This window comes from Apteryx rowi, unplaced genomic scaffold (assembly GCF_003343035.1).
Source record: "Apteryx rowi isolate R43461 unplaced genomic scaffold, aptRow1 scaffold_310, whole genome shotgun sequence".
In the NCBI taxonomy this organism is placed as follows: domain Eukaryota; kingdom Metazoa; phylum Chordata; class Aves; order Apterygiformes; family Apterygidae; genus Apteryx; species Apteryx rowi.
Window position 1 is genome coordinate 1,072,175 of NW_020449531.1, and position 24,358 is coordinate 1,096,532.

Genomic DNA, 24,358 nt, shown 5'->3' on the forward strand with positions numbered 1-24,358 from the left:
AAGGGCTCATGAAAGTTGTTGGAAGTTTTCCAGGCATTACTCTACGGGGGATTGCAGATTGAGTGTTCTAACCTTTAGATTATTGAGGACAATGTTTCTTAACTGTTTGCCCTGACTTATAGTGCACTTGACAATGAAGTTTGTATCAAGATAAAAGGTAGAGAAAATGAAACCCCAGCAAATCTGAAGGGGGATCYACAGTTACATTGCAGAGCACTGCCACAGACAGTTCCTACGGTCTCAAGATCCATAGCAAAATCACAGAATCAATCTCTTCTTCGCAAAATAAAGTATATAACATATGTAACATGCCAAGGTTGAAATTAATCTTGATAGAAAAAGGCCTGAACAAAGGTAAATGGACTTCTCTCATTTTATGTGCCGCAAAGAGGTTTCCTGTACCAATCCACACTGATCAACATGAAGAATAGGAGCCTAATTAAAATCAGAGGAGAGGAACATCACTCTTAAAGTAAGTGACCCTACAGACAAGTGGGAGGAGAAGGGGTTAGAGGAGAGGAAAATGGGCTTGATATTATTTTATTGGCTCAGTTCAGATTTCTGCAATTCAGATTTTCATATGCAATGGATGTTCCAAAAGATAAACTGTGATACAAGCTTCCACAGTATAAAGCCTTGTCCAGTGTCCTTTGATAGTATGTGGTTCTCCAGAAGCAAATATAAATTTCATTTACTTAAACTGTGGATTTGACTTGATCTAACTGAAACGCCCCAACAGTAAGTCTTATTAAGACTGCTTTCCAAAGAAAAAGTAATAGTTTTATTGACGAACCTCTAGGTATAGAGACAAATTATACTAGCCTATTTTAAGAAAAAAAATAAAACAACAAATATATAAATCCAAAATATTATAATCATATTGAAAAAAATGTCTACTGTGTAGTTAAATTGCACGGTACAAGTCAGTCGAGGAGAATTACAGCCCACTAATTTTTTGGCCATGGATACAACACAATAACCTGCACAACAGTTTCGTAGTTTTCTTGAAGCCACTTTCATATCTTTTCACATACCTCACTTACAACAAACAATTTAACAAAGAATCAAGTAATTTAAATGTGACCATTGTACAACAATCTTGGAAGTTATGGAATGCTTTGTAGTTGTTCTGGGCACATGACTACAGAAACATCACAGAATAGATTTCAAAATGTATACAAAATCTACTAAATGATCCACTTTGCATGTGGCTGTATTCAAATAGCATATGTTCTGCTGACATTATCATACTTAGTCTACAAAAGGCCTCATGAATGGCTGCACTTAAATTACATTCCCAACCTTCTCTAAATACATCTAACACTTTTCAGCCACAAAGAAGGTTGCACCTACAAGCCAAAACCCTACGCTACATATCTGTAGACACTGCATACAAATCTACTAACTTGTTACAAAAGATTCAGAAGTAAATTCTTACATAAATGCAGGAAAAATAAGCTTCCGTTACCAAGTTTTCCCAGGTTTTCACTTTTTCTGTTTTACCATTAAGGTTAAGGTTGTTTCACCACTAGATAAGTACTGCAACCTGATATTACATTTACTCGGTAAAAGGTGACATTCATTTTAAACGGAAAGTCATTTCATCATAATTTTGTGGAATTTAACAACAAATTCCATCAAATACATAAACTTCAGTGGAAAAATGTTTCCAAAAACAAGAATAGAAAAAAAAATACTGTATGCCTCTTCCTTTCTCTTTTTGCTAACTGTATTATATTACAAGTGGTTCTACATTTCTGGCAGAAGAGGATGCCTTTTCTTCATGACTTTTTGCAGGAGCGCTTTTTCTATCCATCCTAACTTCTGCTGAAGCCCAAAAATGCATCTCCAAAGAGAAATAGTGAATATGCTCAGATATTCAAAACATAGCATATAATATCTATTCCAGCACCATCAATGGTAGCATTTTGAGACTTCCCCAAAGCACAGAGGAAAATGGGAACAATTGACAGCTGTTTTCTTTCCTTCCAATCACTACCACTTGAGAAAGCTTCAAGCTTCTCCTAAGCTTTTGCCCAAATGTTGGCCTGAACTGGGATTGCAATGTTAACTGGGCAGGCAGTCCTGTTCTCTGTGGAGCTGTAGGTAATTTCTGTTCCACTGAAGATGACAGTCCAGACAATAGTACATTACTGTCCCGTGGGTGCTTTACTATTATTGTGCTGCTGTTTTTCATGGCCCCTAAAAAAAACCAGCACAGAAGTGGAGCTCAACTATAGGCCAAAATTAATTGTCATCAGGGGTATTTTGGGACTTATCGTTCATGGACAAGGAGTCTTAAATGTTAGCTGTGCCCAGTGGTATAATCTTCCTAATGATGCCAACATGAACCCTGCCATTTTTAATGTAATTTTTCATTATTATATAGCTAGCTTTAAAGAAGAATGTCTTACCTTGGCGTATAAAAGTCTGGCTGGTATCTAGTAATATATCACAGCCTTCTACTATCATTCTTTCTATGGCTAGATTCTTCCGGATGTTTTCTGTGTCACTCACTTCATCATGCATCACCCTGTCAGACACAATACAAGATGGACTTTAAATTCCCTGAAATGTATCTTGCACTTGTTTGTGTCTATTGTTCACTTCTGCCCATACTCTGTAGACATAGATAGGTAATATCCTTTAGCACCTGCTACAAAACAGATATATTGCAGCACATGATTATTTTAGAACAAGTTTCTGGCCAGCCAAAARGAATCAAAGTAGTTCTTGATACAATCAAAAAGTTTTACAAGCTTTTTTTTTTTTTTTCCCCTTTCAAATCATTCTTGCCATCTTAACTACTTAATTTCCACCAGTGGAACCAATTTTGTCAGACTTGGTTTTATGCTTTTCCTGGACAAATCTGATAGATGCCACCAAACTGAAAGTTCTTTACAGCTACTAGAACAGTCCTTCTTGACCATTAATCAGATTAGTTTACCACAAAACTGGAAGTGTTTCCTAGCTCTTTGTAATAGTTACATTACATTTTAGAGTCCCTGCCCTTGATTTTAAGTTCCCACTCTGTTCTGCTTCAGTTTACATCTGAATGTACCATTCTCTTCCTCATCACTTCCTATATAACAATCACAGCCTCAACGGCTCATCTCTTACTTTCTTCCACTTCTTTTCATAGGCATCCTCCCCTTACACAGAGAAATATAGATTTTTTTCATGGATGAACTCAACAGAGAGGTTTACATGTTGTCATGATCTATATTTTCCTGAACTGGGGCCAGACTGCAGGATCTGAATGTTCCTCTTCCCCCAGAACTACATTAAAGGGATGGAAATGAAACACAAAGTTTTTATTCTCATGGTCTATACCACCTGCCTTGTGAGCAGAGGAGGATCAATCAACTCTGACTGATGAGATGAAGCAGAGCCAAAGCTGCTTGGGCACATAACCCTAGCCAAAGGAAATTGCGTGCTTTGCCTGAATGGAAAGGAGACTTCTTCTCTAGTTCAAATGGCCTCAGAACAGGAAAGAACTTGCTAGACACTGAAGGAATCAGAAGGAGACACATCTCTAAGAGGTATCACCTGCCCAACTCTTTGAGACGCTAGAGCTTGAAGAAGTGGCAGATCATGACCTGTATATGACTCAGAAAGCTGCCTGTGGAAAAGATAGAGCAGGACAGAAAAGGGAAAAATAATAAGCTCCAAATCAATGGGTAGTGCCCATAGCTACCTCAACTGAACAGCAAAAGAAAACTTAGCAGTCAAGAGCATCCAATTAACAAAAGCTATAAAGCAATCACTCTCTTACAATACATTTTACAAGTACTTCTTTGGTGAAGTATCAATACTTCAGAAATTCAAGACAAATGTCATAATTTTAGAGTTTGTGCAGCATTTCTTTGCTCACAGCAGAAAGCTGTGTTTCATAGAGATAATGAACAAATTTATTCCTGGCCTGACACAGGGAAAGTCTGAGAAGGGTCTRGAAGTTCAGGAAAGAAATTCATTTCGCAGGTTTCTACAGGTAGCACCAATTTTGAAAATATATATAAACAGTGGGGGTTACCAGGATCTTTAGCGCCTATGTATTTACCATTATTTAAAGTATATGTGAAAATCAATTATTTCATTAATGCATGTGAACTATATCACAGATTAACAACTGAGTACTGTTCTAGATCCTGACTGCCTCTTGTTGTCATGGGGTATCAGAAATGCCCTTTTTCCTTTTTTTAAACTGTGGGAATAAAAATATTTCTCTATTTAAAGAAAACTGCTTTGCTCATACCCAGGGGTAGGTGGTTTCTATAGCAACTCTTTTCCCCTGTCCAAAATACAGGGAGACACTTGTAAATTTATGTTGGGGGGTGGGGGGGGGAATGACACAGATGAGCCAAAATGTTAGTGTTTGTCTTATTCTTTCATTTTGTTTGTTTCAGTTTGGTTTTGTTCTTCTTTTTAAAGGATAAGGTCATTCTTAAAAAAAAAAGGGGGGGGGAACAAACCAAAACAATGTTTTTTTTCATTTCAGATCCTTTGATACAAGATTATCATACAAAAGGGAGAAAATCTTACCTTGAAAGTTCTTCTAGTTTAGATTTAGCAAATTCAAGGCTTTTTCGCTCAACATGTTCATGTGGTGTGTGAGCCAGAAGTTCATGAAGTGTTATAATATATCTAGGGATCTTAAAACAAATTAGATACAGCATCAGCAAATCATTTTAAGCAATAATTACAATATCTCTCATTTTCTTTTATCCTGGTCAAAAAAGATTCACAGTCTTTTTTAAAAGGATAACAACAGTTAAATTGATAAATATATTCTAGATATAACTACTGTCAAAAATACTGAACTTTTCTGTGATAGAGACTGCATATGCATGTTTTCAGTTTCATGAAGGTTCTATTTATCACATTTTAAGAAAAAGATCAGATCAGATCAGAGGCAGTCACAATTATGTTATTAAGTTTCATTGTTTCATGCTGCTATCTAAGTGCCATAGAGAAAATTTTCAAGACTTTCTTGGAGATCAACATATACCTTCCCTCAATTTTAACAGGAGACACGCATCTAGATTTCTTGTGACTTTGAAAATGCCAGCTGACCTGTTTGTATATGCGTAAAACTCGCATTGTACTTCTGGACATTAAAAAATAAGCACTATCTGATTATTAATTGCCAAGTGGCAGCACAAGGACCCTGCTCCATTTATTACCACTCAAAGCAATCTCACAGCTGTTGAACAGAATCACATGATACTGCAGTATTCTATAACATACAATAACTTATCCATACAGAGTCAAAGCTATTTAGGAAATGGAGACGTGCCTTCTTATTATGCTGAAGTCAAAAATCATGAGCAATGAAAAGTTCCACCATATATGAGGAGGACTTTCTCTCCACCTTCTAAAGATCACATGATCTTTTTTCAGCTCAACCAAAACATCCAAAAGCTTTACAAAACACAAGCTCAAAGCTGAGCAAATGTATTGCTGCAGACGGTAAAGGTCACTCAGGTTAATATGGCTAACTAGCACAAACAGAAGTGTCAAGAAGCCCTTTTTATTGGCTACACGTGGTTTGGCATTAAGTGAACAAACTGAGGAGGGTTCACCATTGTCCTGATGAGTAAATTACTATGCCAAATGTAAAAGCCACAAAATCATCAGACCAGTGTTTCACAAACCTGTTAAAAGAGCTGAAAACAATTAATCCAATCAGATCAAGAGAAAATACCAAAAGGATAATAAAGTTTTTAAAATCTCTTTCAATAAAATTTTTATTTCTAAATCCCTCAAACCAGGTCGCTGGAGAACAGGGCAGGAGGAAGGTTCCAAAGCATATTCCCAGCAAAAAGCCTGTGGCTGCTCTAACTTGCTACATCAGGTACATTAGTATCCTAGATTGCTTCATATTCCTGGAGCAGATCAGAAGTAGAAAATTTGTTTTTCAGCTTTTCTTTCTTTTTTTGTTTTGGCACAAGTCCTCATCCCACATTCCCCTTGAACATATGCAAGATTCTGAATAGAGCTGAATCAGTGTAGTGGGAGAAAAGGTCTCTACAGATAAAGAGTCGTCGTTCCCCCCCACCGCCCGACATAAATTTACAAGTGTCTCCCTGTATTTTGGACAGGGGAAAAGAGTTGCTATAGAAGCCACCTACCCCTGGGTATGAACAAAGAGATAAACATGAAATAAATGAAAAACTAAGTTAATCTTAATGAGAGTATTTTTAATTAAGCAAGCAGCATCTCCAATCAATCATAATTTCAGTAACACAAAACAATTCAACTGAACATTAAAAATAAATGGTCACAAAAAATTTACAGAGACTACCTGAAACATGGGGTAAGTAAGGAAAGTTTCCAGCATTCGCCCCTCACATGCTGGGTTGGCTTCATATTGCTTCAAGAGTTTGTCAAAATCTCTGTTTTGCTTACAGTTTGCCAGTACTTGCAGACTATACTGATGATTCCGAACAAATTCTTGATATATGTTCAGCATTGGCAGCAGAATGTCAAATAAGTCAGCTAGAAAAAGTCAAGAAATGCTTTTTTTTTTTCCCAGCTACCCATCTCTTGAAATATCTCTTTTAAAAAACTACTACGTTCTATGGAAGTAAATTATTATAATCTGTTCTGCTTCCATTATACTGAGATTTTAGAAACATTAAACTTGGTTCTTTTACCTGACAAAACATCATTATTCTGATTAGGTGGTAGTCAGATAATACCACTGAAAATTCAGGGCCCATGCCTAGGTGAAGCTTAGGGCAAAAGCTAACCCAAAGGTATTTTCATACATGGATTTAAAGAGAGCCATATTACTGCCAACATGGAATGCCCACTATACAACATGACATGGTGTTAGTTCTCGAAATGAGTTCCATTCAAAATGAACAATGTCTTTAAAAACTAAAAATCACTGTAATTGCAAAATAAATATGAAAGTAGTACCAGCAGAGAAATTACAGTAACTTACCTAAAATTAAGGTAGGCCAATTAGCTATTCTTGCTTTTAAACCTTGGTGAAATATTTCATGAAGAAACATGATTGTTTCACTGAAAAACAAGTATTTAAACAAACAAAAGGACAATTCAAGTTTTATTTTCTAATTAATAATTCACTGAGAAACATCCCTTCTGGTTATTAATACATTTTGCACTTTGCTAGAAAAAACAGAAGATACTCATTATTATGGAAATCAATGCTTCTATTTGACTGTATTGTTTAAATTTTTAGCATAGCATCTTAGAAAATATATAGCATTTGGTGTATAAATATATTCTAACCATTCAATTCTTTTAAATAAAAGCATCTATTAAATAATATGTTCCACAGTTCACCAAATGTGTTCCAAAAATATCCTTGACAATACATTCAGTTGTTTAAGAGGATCAATAAGGTGCAGAAACCTCAGTCAGTGGTTGTCATCTGTATTCTCACTGGCTGCTCTTGAAGATTTGAATGCAGCTTATACTATTCTATAACATGAACCTTAATACTGTACTTTATCTCATGAAGTCAACAGAAACAGCATTTGAGACATTTAGTTGTAAGTGAAACCATCAAGAGTACAGCAATCTTAATGAGTTATTATGAAAGGGAAACCTCTTTCATAATTGAAGGAAAGTATTTTTTTCCTAGAAGTTTGGGGCAGACATGACCAATCCTATATAGAATTCCAGAAGTCTGCATTTTTACATAAACATTACAATAGGATTTGGGTGTGTAATGCAAAGAACCATCCTTATTTGAAAGATGTGAAAAGAGAAGCAAGAGAGAGAAGGGGGTTCCTTAGGCAGATATAAGAAGAAAATTTGGCATATTCATCCACGGGGTCTTATCAAGATCATATGAGGCCAYTAAGTCCAATTTTGCTCTCTTAAGAGAAGAGGAAATAGAAAAGATGACAGTAAATTTGAGAACTGCCCTATGAGGCATAATTTGTCCTTTCCCTCCTATAGCAAAGGAAGAAACAGAATGTAAAGATGCAAAAACTGGCTTTGAACAGCATCACAGACTGCACCTTGCCTTTTACCCAAGGAAACATGGTTTACCTCAGTGATAATCAGTTACGTCAGAATAAAAAAAGCAGGTGCCAAACTTTACTACTGTAAATTAAAGCAAAATGGGAAGGAGCAGGAAAAAAAAGACAAAAGTAAACAAAAAACAAGATACCTGTTGAGGAAAATGCTACTAACATCATCATGACGGATAGGTGGCTTCTTTGAACTTGCAGCCATTCTTAAGGGCCTCAGAAAACAGTTCACAAGAACATAAAGTTGATGCACATATTCAGATTCAGCCTCAACCATGTTAAAAACTATCTGGTTCCTTTTTCTCATACTTTCTGCGTGGGGAGAACAAATATAATCTTGGACAATAGACTTCCATTTTCTTCTACATAACCAGCCCCGCATAAAGCTCTGAACCTAAAATGGACCAAACAGAAATGAAGAATGAGAAAAAAATATATTACATGATTTATGACAAGCTTTTCGTTGTGGAAATAACCTTTTAAATGAAATGTATTTATTAAAAAACAATGCTTGCTGCCCAGTATCCTCTAAAAGATTATTTCTCCATAATTGTTGCCTGCATTTTTTTTTCAGATTTCTATTTATTAACAGAAGCTCCACAAGCACTTGCTAATATTTGCTGCCAGAAAAGAGGATGGAAAGACATACATATCAAGATCCCTCTTACTTCAAACTCAAATGTTGTATCTTTGTACATATTCTCCCTGACAGCACAACTGTTGTGCACACAATGCTATTTTTTTTAACTCCTTTTACTTCCCATTAAACATTTCTCATCTTCTAACCCCCCTCCCCAACTTATTGTGTCAAGTTCTCACATATGACATCTCAAGGCTTTTTTTGATATCAGTACTGACATAATTCTGAAATAGCTGTTAAGCTCAGTTTGCTTTCTGTTCTTTAGAGGTATCATTTAGCACATGTATTTAGAGCTACGCTGCTTAACATCAGTGACCTAGACCAGCAATACTATTTTTCAGAAAAGACAGATTTTTGCTCTTCTTAAAAGGTGTCTCTATGCAATAGAAAAATGTACTCAAGTGTAATATCCATTTGAGTTACAAGTGGATTAAAGATTACAGGAAGGGTCTACTTCTGGTCACAGAAAAGTTCAGTATGTCTTTGCCCTATTTGTGATGTGCAAATCATTCATCTTGAAAGAGAAATGCAAAATCTCGCTGGTAACATATTATTCTAAATAAACAACTTTAAAAATGGGCCCAAATGATCACAACTCTCAAGATACAGAATGCAACAAATTATACACAGAAGCAGAACTCTCCTTGTACTAAAAGGAGATGTTTCTGGCTTCTATTACAACATTCTATTTATATGAAAAGGAAAATTCCCACAAGAGTACCAGCTCAGGAGTGACCCACAGTCAGACAGTGCCACCCAGAAAACGTGACTGAAACTAAATTCACATAACATAGAGGCTATTATGTAATTGAAGAGCTTTAGCACTATGAGGATGGGACCACATCTTGAAGCAAGAGTTCCATTTATGCCCGTTCATTAGGATTTGTAGGGGCTAGCTATGGGCACAGTTCTGGAGGGTGGTTATCTCCAGTCCTAAGCAACATTACCAAAATTGCACATGTAAATACAGTACAGATTAGGTTCTTTCCCTATTATTACAAACACTGGCCATAGAATCCTAGAACAATCATCATCAAACAGACTAAAAGACAACCTAAAATAATACTACTCTCTGCATTTTCAATATTTGTATTCCAGCCACAGTGATGGGATGTAAGTCATTCTCTTATATCTTTATAAGCATTTTTATAAGAAAAGAGAATAAAGTCACTATACCCTTGATTCCCACAGGAAATAGTCCATGGCTTAGTTTCAATGTTTCCAAGCAATTGAAGGCAATGTGCAAGCTTTATTAAAAAAATGAATATATACATTGCAAGTAAAGATGAATATTTAAATACCAAATATACCACAGGATAAATATGCCACTGAAACATACAAAGCTGATGCAATTTAAGTGGTTTAAACAGGGATAGGGCAAAAGGAATCTTGATATTTGAGTGTACTTAATGGAACGATAATTGAAGACAAAATTCAACAAACTAAAATATACTAGTACTTCTCCTGTCCCACCTTTCTCCTTTCAGGCACAGAATATGGCARGTTTACCTTTTTAATTTTTTTAATATCTGGATCTTCATCTTCCTGGTTGCCTTGATAAGGTCGCATTCTTTCTTTTGTTTTATTGAGAGCTATAATCTGACAAAAATAACAATTCATTAAATGCTTTTTCAAGTTGATGAAACAGTTATAGAACAAACATAAATAACATCTCCTTCTTTGAAGGCTCTTAGAGTCCATTAAAGCTGCATGGAATGACAAGCACAGAGGCATGAACACAGTTCTCTCCAAACCAACAAGGATCTTAATACAGATGGAGGAAGAACAAGAACAGAGCTGTTTCTCCTCTCAAAACGAAGTGTGCCTTTCGTACCCTAACAGGTCAGGACTTTTAACAAAATTTTTAACATTCAATGAAATAGTCCACAATACTGTCATAACCAAAGACTGTGTGTCAAGGATGAAACAAATGCTTTAAACTCCATGTGTGAAGACAGGTAGGAAATAATACAATCAGTTGTATCCACATTACAAAGTAATGTGCCATCTTAAATTCTCTGACAGTGATGTAATCCAATAAGCTGAACAGTCACCAATACTTCTAAGAAAACCATTTGGCCAAGTGTTCCTAGGAGGACTATTACAGCTTTTATTGCTGGGTTCTGTTATTTTCACAAATATTACAGCAATATAGACAATGATTGCAATATAGACAGAAAAACATTAGAATTCAATGCCTGCCTGATGACTGTGTCACATACCTCAGATTTAAGTCTTTCAATTTCTGTGTCTTGATCTTCAAGTTGATGTCGAAGCTGATTGGCTGCAATCTTTTCGGTCTCCACAATCTGGACGAGATGAATGTACTTCTGCATTAACACCTCCCTTTCAATCAGAATATCTGAGTAACTGCAATGAAAAACATTTAAGCTAGCAAAAATAGCAAATGTTGACTTCCATATCCTCTTATGAGATACTGACAGAATAAACATTACACCAATGACAAGTAAAAGAAATTTTCAAAATTGTGTTTTCCTTAATATATGATGAATAGCTTTATCATAAATCATCCAAACCTATAGAGTGTTCAACATTCTCTTTTTAGACACAAGAATTGCCCCATCCCAAAGCACTGATCATTTATTTTATTTATTCTCAGGTTAAGCTGAAAACTTTATTCATTCAATCTTATTTATTTATTTTTCATTAAGGGCTGCATTTTTTTCCTCTTTTTACCAACATCTGACTCTTAATCAGAACTATTTCTAACACTCTGTAGCTGTCAGATCTCTTTATGGAAGAATCCCCATCCTAACCATCAACACTGTTATTTTGGTTTTCTATTACCTATTTTATTGTTCAGGTCAGTTTGAGATTACTCAAACTGTATATTCTAATTAATAACAGAAACTATGTTATCAGCCCTTTCTTTTAGCTCTTTGCTGACAGCTTGTCATTCGTACATATTTCCCTTACAAAGGACAGTATCTCTAGTCCAGCTAAGTGTCACAACCAGAGCAGTGATGAGCATCATACTGGAAATATGGTACTCATCTTCAGATAAAGGAGACCATTAATGTTCAGGTTATCATATCTTTAAATTAGTTCTTCCTATGCAACATCTTCATCTGACCGTTCTTTTGTGTAATTCAATCTCTTTCATATGGATAATTTAAATGTGCAGAAAAAGTCTATGTACACCTAGAGTAACTGAGAATAGGCTAGCCATTTTTCTTCTCAAAACTGCTGCTTGCTCAGGAAAAGGAACATTACATGACTTTGGAATAATCTTCCCCCAATTTATCTCCGACTGGATCCCCATTCATTTAAAGTAGAGATTTGGTGCTGTCAAGAGAGAGGAATCAGAGAGAGTACAGGAGTGCTGTAGCTTATTTCAAGAGTTCATCCATGAATCTAACAGTTTCCCTTAGCTTTGACACCCAACTCTAAATCTTAAATTAAAAGGGCCTGCCCCACTTCTTTCTAAACAGGCAGAGCATTACCAGCTCCATACATTAAAAAATTATGAAACTGGGCCCCAAAATTTTTGGCTATTATACTTGTTCATTTTCAAAGATTTATATTCTTAGTCTGTCTTGATTTTGACCTCTTCTCTGCCCTGGTCCAGTGCACACACAGCAGTTACATTCCAGCTCTCCAAATTTTAGGGAGTAAAGATGTTCTTGCTGCAAGACTTCAAGACCTGGCTGTGATCAAATTGCAAGAACTTTGTTTGAACACACATGATTTGAAGAAGAGTAAAAGAGAAGGAAATCCTAACGAAGATTTAAGATTGCCAGAATCTGATTCTCTGGTGGAAAAGAATGGCATGTACCAAGTATTTCAGTGCATGATCTCCCGCTCCATATTCCCATACTTATGGGCTGAAATCAGGCTTGGTGGGTTTCCATCTTTCTGCTTAAAGCAATTGCAACACTTCCAACAGCCCCTTTCATCCTCAGTATTTATGAATTCACAGAATCACATAATAGTTGGGGTTGGAAGGGACCTCTGGTTACCCCCCTGCACAAGAAGGGTCAGCTAAAGCAGGCTGCCCAGAACCCTGCCCAGTTGGGTTTTGAGCATTTCCAAGAACAGAGACTTCACAACCTCTCTGGGCAGCCAGTTTCAGTGTTCAACCACCCTCACTCACAGTGAAGAGGTGTTTCCTTATGTTCAGATGGAATTTCCTGTGTTTCAGTTTGTGCTTCTTGTCCTGTCACTGGGCACCACTGAGAAGAGTCTGACCCCATCTTCTTTACACCCTCCCTTCACATATTTATAAACACTGATCAGATCCCCCCTCAGCCTTCATCTCTGTGGCCCTTCGCTGGACTTACTCCAGTACATCCATGTTTCTCATGTCCTGGGGAGCCCAGAACTGGACCCAGCACTCCAGGTGTGGCCTCACCAGGGCTGAGTAGAGGGGAAGGATCACCTCTCTCAGTCTGCTGGCAATGCTCTTCCTAATGCAGCCCAGGATACCACTGGCCTTCTTTGCCAGGAGGGCGTATTGTTGGCCCATGTTCAACTTGGTGTCCACCAGGACCCCCACATCCTTTTCTTTAAAACTGCTTTCCAGCCCCAGGTTGCACTAATGCCTGGGTTTTTTTCCAGCCACAGGCTGCACTATGCCTGCGGGTTTTCCTCCCCAGGTGCAGAACTTTGCATTTCCCTTTATTGAACTTCTTGAGGTTCCTCTCTGCCCATTTCTCCAGCCTGTCAAGGTCCCTCTGAATGGCAGCACAACCATCAAGTGTATTAGCCACTCCCCCCAATTTTGTATCATCTGCAAACTTGCTCAGGGTGCATTTGGTCCCATCATCCAGGTCACTAATGAACTTATTAAACAGTAATGGCCACAGTATCCACTCCTGCTGGACACCACTAGTGACTGGCCTCCAGCTGGACTTTGTACCACTGATCACCACCCCCTGAGCCTGACAGTTCAGCCAGTTTTCAGCCTATCTAACCACCTGTGACCACTTATTTAGCTTGTACTTCATCAGCTTTTCTATGAGGATTTTATGGGAGACAGTGCCAAAAGCCTTGCTAAGTCAACGTAAACAACATCCACTGCTCTCCCCTCATCTACCCAGCTAGTCAGCCCATCACAGAAGGCCATCAGGTTGGTCAAGCACATAAATCATAAATCTATGTTGACTACTCCTGATCACCTTCCTGTCCTTTACGTATCTGGAAGTAATATCCAGGATTATTGTTCCATCATCTTCCCAGGTGAGGTGAGGCTGACAGGCCTATAGTTCACTGGACCCTCCTTCTTTTCCCTTTTTAAAGATAGAGGTGATATTTGCTTTCTTCCAGTCCTCTGGAACTTCTCCTGATCACCATGACCTTTCAAAGATAATCAAGAGTGGCTTCACAATGACATCAATCGGCTCCCTCAGAACTCACGGGTGAATCCCATCAGGGCCCATAGACTTGTACATGTCCAGTCTGTTTAAGTGTTCCCTAACTGATCTTCTCCACTGACAGTAAGTCTTCCTTGCTTCAGACTACTCCCCTCTGGTCTCAGGGGCCTAGGATTCCTGAAGGCCAGTGTTACCAGTGAAGATGAGGCAAAGAAGGCATTCAGTACCTCTGCCTTTTCTGTGTCCTTTGTGACCAGGGCCCATGCCCCATTTAGCAGCAGGCCCACATCTTCCTTTTGCTGCTTATGTACTTACAGAGTTAGAGATCATCATGCCTACACTGTTTGTCTGTATATCCAGCATACTCCCAGCAGCCTTTCAGGAGGGCATGGTTTCAATACTGAATCAGCAGACTTGCAATTATTACATATGTATTCAAAATCCTTTATTAAAGTGTCCAAATGTCAAAGGAAGATGAAAAAGTCTTAACCTGTAAGCAACCAAACTAGCTCTAGTTCTCTGGCTTCGATATCATTTACCAGAAGGAAGCAACTGCTGCAAACTACAGATTTCTATGAAGTAGTATTATATTTTATTAAGAGAAGCAATTCTATAAATTTATAATAATAGGCAATAAGAATCATAAAGACAGAACATCCTGAGAGAAGAGGCTATACCGACCTCTTATTATCTTCTGTACAGACAGCTAAGACTCAAAACAGATCTTTCAATAACCTTAAGCTCTGATTGATCACTGACTACCACATGCAGATGGAACATCTTCAGTAAAATGATGCATCATTTAGGCCCCAGGAGAGTTGGCATGCTCAGAAAACGTAGGAAAATTGGAGAAAATTTTGTCATTACCTCATTATTAGGGACTCTCCATTGTGATGGCATATCAAGATAAAGGCTCCTGCAGTGCTATCAGCAAATGTAATTGATTTTCATATTCARTTTAGACCAGAGTTATGGTTCATTCAGTCACTCTACCCCAACTGTACTAAAGCTCCCCAGGCAGCTGAAAGCACCCTGTAGCGAACCTCGCCAGAATTGTTTATAGTGATATCAAATCACCCAAGTCTTGAAACACAAAACAAACAACCTAACTCTTTATAAAAATCAGACAATACAGCTCTGGGGTTTTAGAATGCAAAAGAAATTGCAGACACATCCGCCCATACTAATTGCCTTCAAGTAGCTATAGGACTCTTCACCAAAGGAGGAATAGTCTCCAGACAAATTTTAAAGTCTAGTATCACCTTGATAGCACATTAGGGATGGAAAGACTAAATGTTACAATAGAACTTATGCAATCCATCCATACAACTCTAATTAATATGACTTCGGACACCACCTGCACAGAAGTGTAACTATCCCTTAATGAACTCCCTCCCATAAGATATGGCATATCAGAGAACATCTATGGCTGCTAGGCTTACAGGACCATGCCTTACAGGAAGATATAAAATAAGAGGGCCTTTCAGACACACATGGACTAGTATTTAGAAAGGCTGTAAAGGATGTGTCTGCAAATTTTGAGTCAAACAGGTGGGAAATGGCACTTGGACTAATGCAGAACTACTGCAACTGGAATTGGGGGAAGGGGGTGTTGGGGACTGGGTGATACATGGGGAAGTATGGGAAGTCCACGCACCAAATCAGTCAAGATTTTTAGTATAAGACCATTTTAATTGTGATCAGAAAATAAGAAGTAAGAATTAGAACAGGGTTCCACTCTTTTGGAAGGGTGGCACTGACAACCACTGGAGTTTTCACACACCCAGACCATTCCAGCTGGGGCATGGCTTGCTCTTGGACCATGGGTATGTTGGGAGGGCAATGTTACACTCGTAATGGAGAATGGGACAGTCCCCAAAACATATCTCATTAACTATTGTGTTACCCATCAAACTCAGAAACATGGGACACACTTGCAACTCATACTAAAAGTGCAACTTTTTCAATTGTCCTGGCCCTCATTTATCCAGGAAAATCTAACTATGGGAATTGATCTATCAACAAATTAGAGCAGTGAGGAACCCTACTCCATTATGCAAAACTGGGACAGAATTCAACAGCAGCTACAAAGCATTGACTAAAACCCAAGAGAAGGGGCACTCCTCGCCATACAAGTTGAGGCTTCACAGAGCTATTATGAACTCGTACCAGCTATTTCTGGAAAGTGCAATTAGAAGGATTTTGAGTGTTACCTTAGAAAATGACTACCACACCAACCATCTGGACAGTCATAACTATCAATATAATCATCATTCCCTTTAGACTTTTGTGTCTAAAATATCTAGCTGGGCTGGAGACAAGAGAAAAGGGAGAAACAGCATGAATGTATCCATCAAGACCTATGAGCCCCATTAAGGAGTACCTTGCAGCAGCACCAAGACATCTGCTCCAGCAGCACAGCCTTACAAGGTGATAAAACAGATTTTTATGAAGTGCTGTGCAAGGAGAGATGATGGTGTGGTTCTCTCTGGTTTTGTTTTTAAGGGTGGGAATGTCAGGTATGTGATAAAAGGCTGATCTTCACAAACACAAAGGAACACAGAGGAACAATGACTGCTGGGGAACTTAAATAACCTAATCAGTGAAATAAGCCCTCTGACGCGGCTACTCATAGGGCTATCACAGAACACCGATCAATCCGTAAAATGCTCTTCTCCACAAACATGAAGGAGCATGGAGAAACAATGGCAGGCAAGGGAACTCCAATAACCCACTGAGAGAAATGGAGCCCCCTGCCCTAGCCCCTCATAGTGCAATCAGGAGATAGGGATCACCCCCACGGTCCAGGGGTGAAACCTATCAAGATGAGTCAACGGAAAGGTTCTCCAGAGCACCTTGCAGTGCTCTGAGAAGCCCTATTGCCTGCAGCAGGAGGAAACTGATTATGGGAGGCAGGGAAGGACATTTGGGGATTGTACCAGACCTACCATGGGATAGGTCTACTAGGGGAGGTACCAAAGGCAGGGAAAGGGAGGCATCAAGGAAGCTTGGGGAAGAACAAGCGTGGGATAATAGAGGGATAGGGGATAAAGGAGCTGGTCGTGTATAAACAGGTTGCTGGTCAGTATGCTTGTCTGGCCATGCCCTGCGCCTGATCACCACAGCCTGCCCTGTCTGCTCCTTAAACTCATTTTTAACTATTCTCCTGGGCAGGGGAACTCTCTAGTCTGTGTGCACGTGTGTGCATGTGTGTGCATGGAGGTTTAAGTGCCAGCAACTGGAGTGCAGGTCCCTGCAGGTCACAGGGGCCCGTGTGTCTGTGGTGCCAGCTACTGAAGCAAGTCAGGGTACATATGGGATGGCTACAGAGTATCAAGTCGGATTAGCTGGCAAGTAGGGAAAGTGGCCTGGGAGCCAGGTATGGAAGCAGCTATAAGCCTGGGCTGGATAGGGGTGCCTCTGAGTGAGACAGCTGAAGGAACTGGCTACTGGAGGGCCCAGGAGGTTCAAGCCCGCTACTAAGATGACCGTGAGGTTTTGGGGTTCACCAAGAAACTCATTTGCATGTGCGTGTGTCTCTGAGTTAGGCAGCTGAAGATGAGAATATCCAAGGGCCAGCTACCAGACAGGCTGAGAGTCTAAGGCCAGTTACTGGAGGGATCCATAGCGCATGTGGCAGGAGGAGGGCCTGTTTACCAATTACCAGGGAAACCACAGTGCATATGTGTGTGTGCCAGTGTGCAGTGGGGTAACTGGAAAGCCAGTGAGTCCAGGGCCACCTACTGGATAGACTGTCTAAGGCCAGTTACTGGAGGATCCACAGTGTGCCAGAGGATCGGGGCGGGGAAGTGCATGTGCATCTGTAACTGTGGGGATCTTGACTACCAGCAACTGGAGTGAGGCCACGCACCTCAGGGGCTTGCATGTTCATGTGCATTAGGCAGCCTTGAAGACCAAGGCTCCATAGATAGATACTGCATAGACTGCATGCCTAAGCCATTTACTGGTGTGATCAACATTGTATATATGTATACAATTATGTATACAGCTCCCACTAACGGACCTTCATCCTGATCAGCCAGAGAGGGGAAAGGGTGATGCCACTGATGCTGTTTGGGTTTGAGCAAGTGCTGAGTGTATCCTTCCAAACCGATCTGTACAGCCAGCTGTGTGTATATATATATACACACATGTTGTATCCATGCGTTTGCTTGTGTGCATGTTGGGAATACATGCTCAGCCCCGCTACTGGTTTGAGCTATGTAAAGGGAGCAGCAGCAGCCTCACCGCTATCAGGCTACCAGATTCAGCAACCCCTAAATGCTTTGTTCTGTGATTCTAGCTAGACATTATTTTGAAGGTAGATAGGAGTTTGCTTTGTTTGTGTTCTGAGCATTACTCAAGTTCTCTCAGCCCTATCCCTAGCCAACTGGAAACCACAAAATTGTGGTTATTAGAGCAGCAAGCCTCAGCTAGTATATTCTCTCCATCAGTAAGGCTTCAGCAGCAGCAGGGCACTTGCTCCCAGCTTCCAGGCAGCTCCAAGATAGCATACTGAGTTTACAACTGCCTACAAAATCTTACATGAAATACCCCCTACATTTGCAAGCAAAACGTGCCAACAAAATTGAAGGGCAAGCCTTTTCTTGAGAATTGCTGGTTGGAGGGCAGAAGCTTCGCATATGCTTTAGACAGTAATCTAGCTGAAAGCAGCACTCCCATCTTTCTACCCCACATAGCACTCTCCCATATCCCACCCATGTGCTGCCCTTTCCCTTGTGCAGTGAACACAGGTGTTTTGCATGGATACGCAGTGAAAAGATCCAGAGAACTGAGATGGATTAATTAGGTGGCAAAAGATAAACAAAATATAATTCATTTTAATGCAATTCAGTTTCCCAATTAAGTTCACACTCATGTCAGCATGCGGGAAGGCATGGTAAAGGTGTGGGAATGAATGGCTGACTTACAAGAATGACAGCTGTTTCTTTCAGCAGCAATGTCGGGTTATGAAGGTCTAAAGCATACATGAAACTACAGCCAGAAGCACTTAACTTAAGACTTTCCAGTAAGCTAAAGTAGAAAAGGCCAAGATATTTGTTCAGTACTGCACCAATGTAAAAATATGAAACAAATAAAGAATTGTTCAGTTGTGTGCAAGAAAAAAAAAATCATAAAAACACAGAATAATTTGTAAGAGAAGGTAAAAAATTAGCCTCAGAATATTGGAAGTGAAACAGAGTTCTTCAGAAGAGACCAAGGTCTGGAACAAAAGTCCAAAACAGAACCTTCAGTCATTGACTGAGGAATTAGGATTTGCCAAGAATGAGTCCACCAATCCAGAATGGCATAAGAACTAAATCTTACTCTGCCACTCTGGATATTACTGAGAACTCAAAACACTGAGAATTCAAATAAAATGGAAAAGCATGCAAAGTAGGGACGCATGTGGAGTTCATAATGGAGTTCCGTAAAAATATATTGAATTACATATTCCATTGCAAACTCTGCGAGCCAAATAATGTCTCATGGAAGGGAACATGAGCACTGCAGTGTTTAGCCTCAGCATACAAGAGCCTGTCAGCTCCTGAAGAACATGCACAGTATGTCCCAAATGATTAGCAGCAGCATCCCACCCAAAGGGAAATCTTCCAAGAAGCAATGGACAAGGCCACAACAGAAAATGCTTTAACTATGAATTTGCAACCAAATAAAACATCTGTTTACTAGAGTGGGACACAGTACACAGTGGGACTCTAGGGGTTGTTTTTCAACTATATGACTTTCAAATTAAATAAAACATGGAAGAGATTTTGATGGTTTCAAACACATCTTTGGCCAAAAAAAAAAAAAAAAAAGGTGAAAAGCAATCCAAAATTAGATTTTGGATATGTCAATCCAAGAAAAGCAAAAGACAACAACAACCCCCCCCCAAATGCTCAAAGAAGAGCCACCCTCAACTACTTTGTCTCAGATAAAACATGGATTACCATAGCTACTAATGAAGATGAGATCCTCCAGAAAGCAATTAAGTATTTCTACTTCACAAACTCCAACATATTCACATAGAACAAGATGTTCTCATCCCTATTTTCAGTTTAAGGGTAGGGGGAACGTTCTCAATACCGCCTGGAATTTTTACCCAAAGACATCTGAGATGWGAAAAAAAGTGTCTTCAAAAGGCTAGACAAATAGCCATTTAGTAATACAAACCAAAAACCTGAGAGAGGGGTCAGAGTTGTATTATGCTAGCCTCAAATGAACAATGACACTGAAGAAGTTACTAGAGTTTGTCACATATGCCAAGAATACAGACCAACTCAAGCAAAAAAGTCTAAATTGGTGGTAAAGGCAAAATTTAATCCCTGAAGCAAAATTGTTGTAGTTTTATTTTGTTTAGTTAAGTTGCCAAGAAAAATCTTATGCAATAGTCTAAAACTATTGTTTTCACTTCTTTGATACATCTTTGATAAAAGACCCAACAGTTAAGTAACTAATTATCCATTTCCAAGTTGTTTTTGCTAGATGCAACACAAAGCAAATAAAAGCAGTTTACACTGACATAGAGAAGCATCAGAATAATGAGGCAACCACAGTAATGTGCCACACTATATACATAGCAACTAGATCACAGAATGGTTGTCTGTCACTTGTCGATATTTTACTCATGAAAATAATATTAGAACAAGAAAAGCAATGCCCAAGTCCCTGGAGACCAAGGAATTTAGAGACCTATGTAGAAAAGTACGTTAAAAATAAAAAAGCCCAACCTCAAACGACTGAGAGGCCTTAGAATATCCCTCACAACGGCGTCTGTAGTTCAACACATTATGGTCAGTTCAGATGGGCACACAAATAAAAGGCAAAAGCCAAACAGCAGGGAAGGAGGGAAGATAAGCAGACTGATACTTTGCTGTGATAGCCCAAAAGAGGTGCTGACAACATCAGCTTAGAAGAATGGAGACCCAGTTTTCTTCTGAAAGCTGCAGTGGTAATATTCTGAGGGAGGCCAAATTCATCCACCCCCAACCTTGAACCTCAAGACTATGTTATTCTTAGCAAGTTTAAGTTGTCAGTATTTTCAGCTTTGTGTTGTTTCATGTTGGCTTAAGCGTTTTTTGTTAAGTTCTGGCTTGGAAATTAATACCTGGTACTGGTGACTACCTTTATGGACTGAACTTCCTCCAGAGAAATTCTCCCTCAGTGCTGTGAAGCTCATCTTCCTTACATGCATTTTACACCAGGCAATGGGTAAGAAACATTATCCTGAGAACTGGAACCAGACTGTGGGATCTTGCTTCCCCTAAATGCCCCTTACCACAAGGCAGAAAAGTTAGATTCCTTTTTTCATTTGCTTTCTGTCTTACTTAATGACAGAAATCGGCCCAGATTCAGTAAGAAGGTGAAGGGTTCTTTCTCATCCCCTCAGTGATATTGGACTGCCTGCTGGTGAACATACAGTCCTGGGGTGTGTTCAGAGTACGAAGCCTCATAGCTTCTCAGTTCCTGAAACAATGTGTTAACCTGAGAGAGCTACCACGCAAAATGTGGCTAATCTAATACCAGAACCCAGCAGGTGTTTCCCAAGAAAGGATGAGACCTGCTCAGCCAGGCACCTATACTCAAAAGAGGGTAAGGATACAAAGACTGGATGCTTAGAGGACAGAAGGCTCAGAGCTTCAAGGCATAATTTCAGAGGATCTAAACTAAAAACTACTAGCTGGTATTGTTCACTTTTGATTCTAAAGCAAAATCACTTCTGTTTACATGGTTCAGGTCCTAAGCAACTCAGAAACTGCCTCTTTCCTTGTGCGTTACCATGGTAGTGTGGATTAGCTGAGGTTAGAGAACACGAGAGGAGGCTGGAGGAACTGCATTTCAAAGACATTTGCCTCTGCTACCCATTTCCTAAAGCTTGGGTTATATGATTTCCATTGACATTATTCTGTAAGCCTTGCTTATCCACCACTTCGACCTTTTCTCCGTGAAGGAGTATGGCATTGCTGAAGTCCTATCATGTCACTGTTTACAAGACCTACCCTTTTAATATTGAACATTGTTCACAATTTCAGTTTGGAGATGGCATTTTACTTGGGGCATTTTATCATAATTACAGTTTGACCTCCTCCTCACACTTATTTCTACATGAAGTCTTTTTAAGAAACATTCATTTACTCATTTTTGTGGCAGGTAACTTATTTCTTCATACACGTAACACACTTCCTTTAAAAGAGAACTAATCCTAGCAGTTCTGTTTCCAATAGAAGTATACTTTTCTTGAAGAAATTTCAACTAGAACACAATCGTTTGTGAATGATAAAATACAGTGTTACAAGCATGAACTGATAAAGGCAATTTTTCTATAGCATACCTATGGATCACAAACAGTACCTATCTAATGCACTGTAATATGTTTCTTCTTAGAGAGGATTTAGATTTTCAAATTATTATCAATTTATCAACAGTAAAATGGAGTTGAGCATAAATGAGCAGACTTCATACCTAGCTTGGTGAATAGCTTCTACCCATTCATCTCCGTCAACTTCATCCTCACAACGGAGCTCTAGTGGCTTCTGCCCTTCATGGCCAAAAAGAACAGTAAAGTAGTGCTGCAAATTAAAACAAGAAAAAAAATGTTTAGAAACTCTTTTAAATAAAACAGATATACAACAAGCCAAAGAACTGAATTTTTAACACAGCCTAAACCATTACCAGCCTTGGAGGATGTGATTTAAAGTATCAGTTGTGAAATGTGGATTGAAGTTGAAACTATATCCTTAACATATTCCCCTGGGTATTGGGGTAAAAGCTTTCATGATACTTATAATAAGTTATTGTTCTTAAGTTCTCACATACAAGACAACATTATATAATTTCCTTAGCTTCTACCATTGAATACAATAGGGTGACCATAGTGGGACATCTGTAGTTCTCTCTCTTTTTGCATTTTTCACCTAAGATTTTTCTCAGATGCCAGCATAGAGCTCTCGTGTGGAAGTTATAGTTGAAATAACTTCCAAATCAGGTACTGCCACCACATCTTCACAGGGAGAATGCAGAAGGTGAGTTCCACTCCACTGAATCTAGCTTATTTCTTCACCATTCCAACAGAACAAGTGTCCCCTCTCCCTCATCACACTCCAGAACAATGCTTTCTTTTTCTTTTTTTAAAAAAGAAACCTCCAACATAGTTTTCATTGCAACAGATCTCTGTCATCACAACAAAATACAATTTACACAAGAAGTGTCATATTCTTTGACGTCATTTTTTACATAAAAGTACTTAGTCTACAGCGTGTTCTGTAGAACACACAATTTCAGGCAAGCTTTTGCTATAGTCAGAATCGTTAACGTAGTAGTAAGTACAAGAGGAGAAAAAAGTATCTAGTGGGGAGGGGGAACCCCCGGTCAGCTACTTTAAAATTCATTTTACAAGCCTGGTTACTTACAACCCTGTATTACATAGCCTGCATATTAACTTACAGCCAGGTAGCAAACAGTATTCTTTTAACTTAGATGCAAAACAGGTGTGAAGACAGTCTTACTAAACATTCTTACTAAACACCAAAAATTTCCATAGGTACCTGAAGTGCACCAGTTAGTAAATCAGCAGTTTCACAGGCAGAGGGACCTGTGAGGGAGCGGCCTAGACATGGAAMCATCTAGTTATTAGGCCAGGTGTGATTAAGGAGGTCTAAGAGCGAAGGTCTCTGCAGCAAATCATTCATTCTTCTTCACTGCTTAGAATTCCTCAACCCCTGTTCCACCTCTACCCCACTTAACAGGGAAATGACTATAACCGCACGGCAGCAATTATTTTCTGGGATCTAAATGCAAATTCCACACTCACTCTAGTCAACCAGTGAGGTGTATAATTTGCTCTCTCCTGCTCCATTAGCCATTGTTTACTCCAGTTAGCAACCCAAAGTGATGTCAATCCACATTCTGCTTTCTCTGTCAAACCCACAGCTTGGCTGGAAGAGCCTCTCTGAGCCAAATACAATGCTGGAGATCAAGCAAATATAAAACATCTCAGAATTAAAAGCTATTTCCAAAGCAGGAGGAACACAAGCATAAACAGAAACAGAAAAGATGAAATTTTACCTACAGAGATTTGGCTGCAGATACTGTCAATGTTTATAATGAATGTTGTCCATGTAAAGAGAGAGGATTCTAGCCACTTATTGACCCCTTCTGAAACATCTGGCAGCCTGCTGTGCACAAGTAACACACAAGTCAGCTGCAGAGTAAGTATAGAGCAGGCTCAATACACCACAGATAGGGTTCGTTACAATGGTGCTGATACTATGTGTGCACCTGTACTTGTACCTACGTTTGTATCTGGGGACCTTGCATCTACCAAATCCAGCYGCCTCTGTGCTTCTGAGTATACTCACGTGTTTGGTCTCATTTCA

At 39.1% G+C, this 24,358-nt stretch overlaps 1 protein-coding gene across 1 annotated transcript in view; it reads right to left on the reverse strand.

Annotated features, from left to right (window-relative positions):
- Nucleotides 1-23,838, reverse strand: part of RASGRF2 (Ras protein specific guanine nucleotide releasing factor 2) — a 90,329-nt gene extending 66,491 nt beyond the window's left edge. The window contains exons 1-9 of the mRNA XM_026070466.1: nt 23,794-23,838; nt 22,446-22,552; nt 10,872-11,019; nt 10,159-10,248; nt 8,150-8,403; nt 6,950-7,029; nt 6,305-6,498; nt 4,543-4,652; nt 2,415-2,533 (exon numbers count right to left, since the gene is read on the reverse strand). Of these exons, the coding sequence (XP_025926251.1) occupies nt 2,415-2,533; nt 4,543-4,652; nt 6,305-6,498; nt 6,950-7,029; nt 8,150-8,403; nt 10,159-10,248; nt 10,872-11,019; nt 22,446-22,552; nt 23,794-23,838 (1,147 nt within the window). The remainder of the gene's footprint in view (nt 1-2,414; nt 2,534-4,542; nt 4,653-6,304; nt 6,499-6,949; nt 7,030-8,149; nt 8,404-10,158; nt 10,249-10,871; nt 11,020-22,445; nt 22,553-23,793) is intronic.
- Between the last annotated feature and the right edge of the window lie 520 nt (nt 23,839-24,358).